Source organism: Nuphar pumila, chromosome 13, assembly GCF_984573655.1.
Source record: "Nuphar pumila chromosome 13, dmNupPumi1.hap1.1, whole genome shotgun sequence".
Classification (NCBI taxonomy): Eukaryota; Viridiplantae; Streptophyta; class Magnoliopsida; order Nymphaeales; family Nymphaeaceae; genus Nuphar; species Nuphar pumila.
Genome location: NC_143261.1, coordinates 77111041 through 77119960, shown reverse-complemented (window position 1 = coordinate 77119960; position 8920 = coordinate 77111041). Strand labels below are relative to the sequence as shown.

At 38.2% G+C, this 8920-nt stretch overlaps 1 protein-coding gene across 1 annotated transcript in view; it reads left to right on the top strand.

Moving 5' to 3' along the window:
• The first annotated feature begins 393 nt into the window (after positions 1-393).
• The window catches only part of LOC149818796 (uncharacterized), a 39502-nt gene continuing 30975 nt past the window's right edge, over positions 394-8920 (top strand). The window contains exon 1 of the mRNA XM_089985484.1: positions 394-663. Coding sequence (XP_089841610.1) covers positions 573-663 — 91 coding nt within the window. The 5' untranslated portion in view covers positions 394-572. The remainder of the gene's footprint in view (positions 664-8920) is intronic.

The window sequence follows — 8920 nt, the reverse complement described above, 5'->3', positions numbered from 1 at the left end:
GTTTTTGCATTCATCAAGAAATACTCGCTATGAAAAAATGTAGCAAGAAAAAATTTTTATGAGAAAAAAAGGTATGATTCCACTTTCACTAGAAATACACAATAAAAAAAAGTTTCTCTTTGATTATTTCCTCACAAAAATGGTGGTCTTTTTATATGATAAACAAGCTGGCGATAGCATTGGGATTCGAACTTGCGACGTCCCAGCACAGCACAAGGTGACGTGCGTGTCTGTTTCTCTTTAAGTCAATGTGAACTTCTCAATCAACGATCGCTCGAATCGACTCGGTTAGATTCGGGTTCCGGTTTCGATGATTAGAAAATGACAAAACTACATTTCAGTGAGAAACCGATGGGAGTACAAAAGCCGGTTCCTCGCGTTATCTGATGCATCCTCTCTGTCTCTCTCTCCGCCTCCTCTCGGACTTCTCTCACTCTTCGGCGATCCGTCGTCGCCGGGAAAGAATTTGGAGATCTGCGTTTCGCGTGGTTGGAAGTAAAGGTTACAGTTTCCTTCTGCTTCTTCTCCTCCACTCCCTTTTCTTCTTCGAAGGGTTTGGCGATCGGCTCTGGATGGCGTCGCCGTTCGCCTCTGCGTTCAGATTCTTTCTGTGGCTAGCTCTGCTGCTCAGCGTCTCTGAGTCCAAAACCCTAAAGCGAGACGGTAATTCTCGTTCCGTAATGAATTCCGAGATTTTCTTACTATAATTTCCCGTTCTTTCTGGAGTTTATGTGAAAATCTTGTCGTATCCGTCTCTTTTTGAAAGGAGGAGCATAGTTTCTTCGATTTTCACGGTTTAGTTGGTGTTTTAGCTAGTGAGATTTGATAAGGTGAACATCTAGTTAGAAAAACTGTTGGATCTAGTGTTTTCATTGTAATTAACGGTCTACTTTTTCGTGTTTTTCATCGCTTTAGTGTTATAATTAGTGTGTGATGCGCGGATTTATGCACGAATGACTGTAAACTGGGGTTTCTAGACTCTTAGTGGAGGAATATCTGACATATCAGTGTTCTGTGTTTTGGCTGTTAAAGACGAGAAATTTTGTGGTTGAACATCTGCTTGTTAATGGATTCAATGTAGATTTTTTAGCACGTCTCGATTTGGTTATTTATTTGTAATTTTACTGTTACACCAGAAAGATACTTGGGTTGCTGCTATGCATGTGGAGAACTTGTTCTTTTTGTTATCTTGAAAAGAAAGTACTGAATGTGTGCTTGATTTGGAATCTTACATATTGTGTTTGCTGGTGGAAATTTTATACTCAGTTGTCATTTATAGAGGTGATGATTCTGTTTACATTTTCGAGGACAAAAGTGCATTACTTGGACTTGATTTGAAGTAATGCCTGAATAGTTAGTTTTGCTTTGGGTTTTAGTGGCTGAAATTTTGAAATTGTATGCCTAGAAATTTGTATTTGTAAGAATTTTAATATCATTTTTTGTGTTCTTGTTCTAAATTTGTTTTAACTACTTTCCATCCTTGGTTTCATGGATCAATGTTCTGACATGCTATGTTTGCGGAAAGATTAGTGTTCATTGGCAGGTATGGTTTTGGAATTGAACTTCTATCACATCGACTGTGTTTTCTTAGTTCGCCCCATCCATCCAAGTATGCTTATTCATCTGGCGGTTCTTTATTACACTGGACTAATTTCTTGGTCCACTAGATCTATTCAAACACCAGGTTGTTTAGTCTGATGATATAGGGATTTGAGTTTTGCTTTCTGTTTTATATGTTTATAAAAATGCGTCTTGTAGTTTTCCTTCCAGCATATTCCTAACCTTTTTCCTAGGATATTTTAATACTTATAGGCTTTTCCATGTCACATTTTTTGCCAGGGATACACATTTTTAAGGGAAAAATAAGTTTAGTTCACCTCTTCGTCTTTGAGGTCTGTTTCTTTTTTCCTTTTTCATGCAAAGAGTGAAAATAAATAGTATCTTGAACAGTAAGGTTGTAGATATTATGTGAATGCAAGTTTGTATTTTTGAGATTGTTACATCTATTTTTGTATTTCATTTAACATCTCAGATTTTCTTATCTTTCAAAAAAAAAACTATTGTGAAAAGAGTTATTAAATTTATTATTCTATGCATAAGAAATTCCTTGGTTTCTATTTAGTGTTCTTGGTTATTCGATGTTCGATTTGCTTTTTTGTGTAGAAGCATTAAGTACTGACAGTAGATTCTGGATTTGGAACTCCTACTCTGATGAAAACCTTGATGTATGTTACTTGTTAGTGGAGCCTTCTTTTGGCAGAAAGTTCAATAGGATTGCAAAAGAATGCTAAAATGCTAGATGAGGATTTTGGAGAGAATGGGGTCTGTTGCCTTATGTCAAAGGGAGATCAAGTATCTAAACCATCTAACCCTAGGTCTATGCTGAATCACAAAGACTAACAGTATGGTAAATAAACTAACATGCAAAATAGGAACAAACTTTTGCCCCCATTCCAAAATAAAAAGGGATTGACATTTAGTGATTCTCATTGTTAACGTATTATTTTTTTTCATTTGAGAGGTGTTCCATTTGGATGCTCCTGTTACCACTGTCTTTTGATAGTTTAACTAGCATGTGCAGGGAAAAGTTTCACGTTCATCCTCACATGGATGTGAGGAACGGTTGAAACTTTACTCTTGAAGTTTAAACTTTAAGCGCTACTGCCTTTTGAGATAAATAATTAAATTTCTTTTTAATCCATGTTTCTTATCCTAAATATTATAAAAGTAGAAGCAAGGGTAATAGGTGCAAAAAATTGGATGCTTTATAATTTTTTTTTAATTGACATTCTTTTCATGTGAATCGAGAATGCCATTAAAAATTTGTATGGGCATTTGTAGAGTTTTTATAAAAAAAATGTGTTACTTACATGCCACATTATAATTTTTTTAAGATTTATTGAGTAACTCTCTCTCTCCAAAACATCTCTCTATGGTTATGATAGACCATAGTTACAACTATCGGCAATTTTTTTTGAAATCTCTCGATTTTATCGCGACTTATTCATAAAACAAAAAATAATGACAGTATGGAAATCTTGCATATTTTAAAAATATCGCGAGAATATCGTGTTCTTTTCGTGATATTACAACAACAACAACAATTACGCCTTCATCCCAAAACAATTGGGGTCGGCGATATGAACCAAAAAAGAAAATCATTCTGGGTCTTCCACATGAATCCTTCTCCTCCAATCATTTCTATCCAATGCCATGTCCTCGGTGAGGTTCAAAGCATTCATATCCTTTCCTATCATCTCCATCCAAGTCTTCCTAGGCCTACCCCGACCTCTTTTAAGTAATATATTTTCCCATTTCTCCATCCTTCTAACTGGAGCATCATTAGGCCTTCGCCGAATATGTCCAAGCCACCGTAAACAATTCTCTCTCATCTTATTTTCAATGGGTGCAACGCCTACCTTCTTACGTATCTCCTCGTTCTGAATCTTATCTTTTATTATATTTCCACACATTCATCTAAGCATACACATCTCAGCTACACTCATTTTTTGAATATGATGTCTCTTGGCAGCCCAACATTCCGTACCATATAGTAAAGCGGGCCTAATAGTCATCCTATAAAACTTTCCCTTCAACCGCAATGGCATTCTACGATCGTAGAACACTCCAGTTGCACTTTTCCATTTCATCCAGCCAACCTTTATCCTATGATTTACATTTCCATCAATTTTCCATACTTTTGAATGATAGATCCCAAATATTTGAAACAGTCATCCACCGATATTTCTTGCTCACCAAGCTTCACTACACTCCCATCACTACTTCGTTGCTTACTAAACTGACATTCCATATATTCTATTACTCTTACTCAACTTAAAACCTCTTGCTTAATGAGACAAGAGTTTGACTCACCTTTTGGAAAAGCATGTGTTCTTCTGAAAGGTGGTTCCCACGTGAATCACTCCAACCTGTTACCCATGTGAATCGGCAGGCTTGTTAAGCACGTGAGCATGCTTTGGAACTTGAAGCTTGAAAACCGAAAGGGGCCTTTAAATAGAGGTGGAAGGGGGCCTTCCTCCCTCCACCTCATCGATATGGATCTTTTAGTAGTCCTTTTGTGTAGAGCTCAACTAAAGATATATATTCATACTAGGATAAAACATGTATCACCCATATTACCCACTCATAAGTGATATATTAAAGCAAAACCTGTATTTTGTTTATATCATCCACCCATTATATATTTTTACAAGTGTTTTTTGTATATTATCTATAATAAATTTTACACAATGACATTTTCTCAAGATTTTTCGAAAAACAAGTTTTTTCGAAATCTTCTGAGAAATTCCCTTGCTGAGAGCATCCCTAGAACAATCTTTGTGACTGTGATAGACTCTTATCCCTAAGGTTATGGCTTAATAATTACCTTTTCAATCATGCATGGCTTATGTATACCCAAAACGTCTCTCTCTCTTTCTCTTCCCTTAATGTTCTCATCAATTCCTACCTTGCATGATCACTATGCTCAAAATGTGAGAATCTACCTTTTTATTTCTTGGTAAATAAACCATTTCATGCATGGCATGCACAATTTAATTGAGAAAGTGGCTATTATAGATGGTAGCTAGCTGTTTTTGCAAGGCCAATCTATATGTTCTAGACCGCCGTGTTTTTCACTTTTTGTTTTCTTGATGTAAATACTTCTTGTCACTCTTAAGGGCTTTGCCTTAAGAAGCCCCGTGTATAAGGTGAATTTGGGGTCTCTCTGTACTCGTTAACTTTTGCTAATAGAAGTTCCTACATTCTTGCCTTCTTCTATTCTCTTTGCCTTCTTGCTCTCCTTTTGTGCGTGTGTGCGCTTGTGCAACTGCGCCCGCGCGCTTAACGAGCGACGATCAACTTTATTTTCATTGTGCGCTTGAAAGGCCGTTCCAGTATTGGGGTACATCGGGGCCTTTACTTTTAGCCTGTGACAAGTTGGTACCAGAGCCTTGTTGACATTGTGATTGACAATGCCTCCAAAAAGCAGAAGGATATTCCTTCATGAGAGTCAGGTTCCTCCTGAAGAAGAGTTCATGGCTAATGACTGTGTGACAACTCTCGTGCACAATGTTGTTGAGCTGACGAAGACTGTGATCAACATGGAGAAGTTGGTTCACAATGCAAATGATGCTTTTGTGACACTTGATCACAAGATCAAGTCTGCAATTGAGTGAGTGGAAGACTTTGTTATATAGTCTTGCCATAAAATTCGATGATTTGTTGGAAAAGTTCAACACCATGGCCGAGGAGATGATCAAGGTTCACAGGATTAATGAACAAGTAGATAGACAACTAAGGAATGTCTCAGCTGGAGGAAATGCGGCTCATGGGGATAGGCCGCATATCAAGTTGCCAGAGCTTGCAAAGTACGAGAGCACTCATAACTTGAGATATCTCAAGTATTTTATTTACTTGATATCGTGGAGAATGCAGATACCTTGCGCACCATAACGATATACCTTGCGGATGACTCTATGCTTTGGTGGAGACGCTGCCTAGGCGATATTAGGCATGGATTGGTCGTGGTAGATTCGTGGGAGGACCTTAAGGGAGAAATCCACAACTACCTTTTGCCTAAAAAATGAGGAAAGAATGTCTCACAACAAGATGTTAGCATTGAAGCATACAAGGTGGGTCAGTTCATGATTATATCAAGGCTTTCACCTCGGTGATGTTAGAGATCGAGGACATGAGCGATGCAGTCCAGTTGTTCCACTTCATGCGTGGATTGTAGGGGTGGGCCACTACTGAGTTGAATCAGCAGGACCCTCTCAACTCTCATTGCAACACTAGTTGCTGTTGAGATGCTTGTCAAGATCGATAGGCGCAATACGACATTTCAAGACAAGCAATTTAGAAATGACTGTAACAATAACAACCATAGGGATAACCGAAGGAGTGACCATGGGGATAATGCTGGTAATGGGAACCGACAAGGTGACGACCAACAGAATCGTGGCCGACATAATGGGCAGAACAACAATCGGCAGAGGGACAACATGGGGCAAAAACATCATTGTCGTGACTGTTATGTTTGTCACGTTGACCATTAGGTGAATGAATGTCCTAACAGGAACCGTAGTAAGGGAAATGCAAATAACCGCTAGCCCAGAGCTGCGAACGCCGTCCAAGCTAAAAATGGGTGTGCCGTCGTAGAAACGCTAACTGTTGGAGTAATGCAGATGATGAATGCGATGAATATGACACCTGTCATCGAACCACCCATGAGCAAGGAGCTGATATACTTGGAAGTCCTAAATGAGAGACTCACCACGGCATTGGTCGACACGGGTGCCACACACAACTTTGTTTCTCTTGAAAAAGCGGAGCGACTAGGGTTACACTGAGAAAAGAAAGAGTCAAATGAAGGCGGACAACTCTGAAGCCAAATCCATCTATGGGGTTGTCCACAATGCGCCAATGCAAATCCTGAGTTGGTCTGGAAGGGCCACATTTTTTGTAGCTCCAAGGTCATCCTTGGAATAGAGTTCCTACGAAGCAATAAAGCAGTGCCAAAACCTCATTTGAATGTTGTCAGTTTTGAGGATGAGAAGCAACCTTGTATGATTGTCACATTGCCTGTGGAGAAGCCTTAGGAGTGCTTGGTGCTTGTGCTCAAACTGAAGAAGGGTCTCAAGAGAGGTGACGAGACCTTTCTCGTGGCGATGTATGAGATTGAAGAAGAAGAAAACGTTGTTGACGCCCCAATGGCCTTACCGCCAGTGTTGAAAGAGTTCGGTGAGGTGATGCCCGTCGAACTATCAAGGAAGCTACCTCTGTGGAAATAGGTAGATCATGAGATTTAGTTGGTGCTGAGTGCACGGTTGCCCGCAATGGCATCGTACCACATGAAGACTGCTGAGTTGGCGGAATTGTGGAAGCAATTAGATGGCATGCTAGAAGTTGGGATTATTTGACCCTCTAAAGCACCCTTTGGAGTGCTCGTGCTATTCCAGGCAAAGCACGATGAGTCAAAGCGCCTGTGTGTAGACTATCGAGCACTAAACAAATTGAGTGCGAAGAACAAGTATCTGCTTCCTTTGATCGCAGACTTGTTTGATTAGTTCAGTAAGGCTCATGTCTTCTTGAAGTTGGATCTGCGATCAAGTTATTGGCAACTTAGAATTGTTGAAGGGGATGAAGCCAAGACCACCTGTGTGACTTGCTATGGGGCGTTCAAGTTCCTTGTAATGCCTTTTGGCTTGACGAACGCGCCCGTGACCTTCTCTACCCTGATGAACAAGATATTTTACCTATTTTTTGACAAGTTCGTTATGATTTACCTAGATGACATAGTGGTGTATATCAACTCGGCCTCCTTACTTTGAAAGAAGCCAAAATGACTATAGGAAGAGCTCAAATGAGTATAAAGGAAATCCAAGTGATTATGAATACAAAAAAAATGGTAAGATAATATGCCACTTTTGCAAAGAGTTGGGTCACATCAAGCCATTTTGCCCAAAAAGGAGAAATGAAAATAAAGGCCTCTATAGGATCATCAAGTGAAAGAGGTGGTGTAGATGAAGGCTCAAAGAATGTTTCATTTGCTCAACTCATGAAAATCCTTCAACCACTAATGAAAGACCAATCTTCCTCGCTCTCCGGTGCTGTCGTATCAATATGCGTGGACCCCGGTAAGAACTCTTGGATTCTTGATTCTGGTGCCTCTTTTCATATAATTTCTAATAAGTCCATACTATCTAAATGTCTCATTAACTCCAATGATTCCTATGTTTCAACTGTCGATGGAACGTCTTTAAAAATTAAAAGCTTGGGTACTTTACAAAATTCTTCTAAAAATAATTAAATTTTTTGTCTCAAATATTAGAGTAGTACCCAAACTTAACTTCAACCTTTTATCTGTTTCTCGAATTACCGACCATGGATGTAAGGTCACTTTTTCATCTAATGATTGCTTGGTACATGATCTCCAATCCAATAAGTCGATTGGGTGAGGCCATAGAAGAGGTGACCTCTACTATATGGACAATTTGAAACTATCAAATCAAAATTTTTATAATTTTGTTGAGACAAAAGTATTGAACATAGTACAAAAACTTAACTTCAACCTTTTATCCGTTTCTCAAATTACCGACCATGGATGTAAGGTCACTTTTTCATCTAATGATTGCTTGGTACAAGATCTCCAATCCAATAAGCCGATTGGGCGAGGCCATAGAAAAGGTGGCCTCTACTATATGGACAATTTGAAACTATCAAATCAAAATTTTTATAATTTTGTTGAGAAAAAAAGTATTAAACATTGGCATAGGAGATTATGACATCAAGTATGTCAAAAATGTATTTATTTCCTTTTCTTGAAAGTTGTAATGAAAATGATTTTATTTGTGAAGATTGCATACTCGAAAAAATGAAGTCTTTACCTTTTGGAAATAGCCAATTTATATCTAAAGAACCTTTTGAGTTAATACATTCGGATGTATGGGGATCAACACTGGTTATGTCTAAAGGAGAAGTTTCTTATTATGTGATTTTTGTGGATGATTATAGTAGACACACATAGTTTTATTTTCTTAGACACAAATCCAAAATATTTGAGTGTTTTAAAAAATTTCATAATTATGTTAAAAATCAATTCAAAACCTCCATTAAAATCTTTAAATCTGATTCCAGGTGGGAGTTTTTGTCAAAAGATTTTAAAAGTTTTCTTGATCAACAAGGGATTACTCATCAAAAATCTTGTCCTTGCACTCCACAACAAAATAGATTGGTCGAAAAAAAGCATCGGCACATTATTGAAACCGCTAGGACTCTTCTAATATCCCAAAATGTTTTGAAAAAGTTTTGGGCCAAAGTCGCTCTTACGACGGTTTATTTAATTAATAGAATGCCTTTTACCATTCTTGAAAATTCTTCTCCCATTGAAAATTATTTAAAATCTCTCTTGATTATTCAA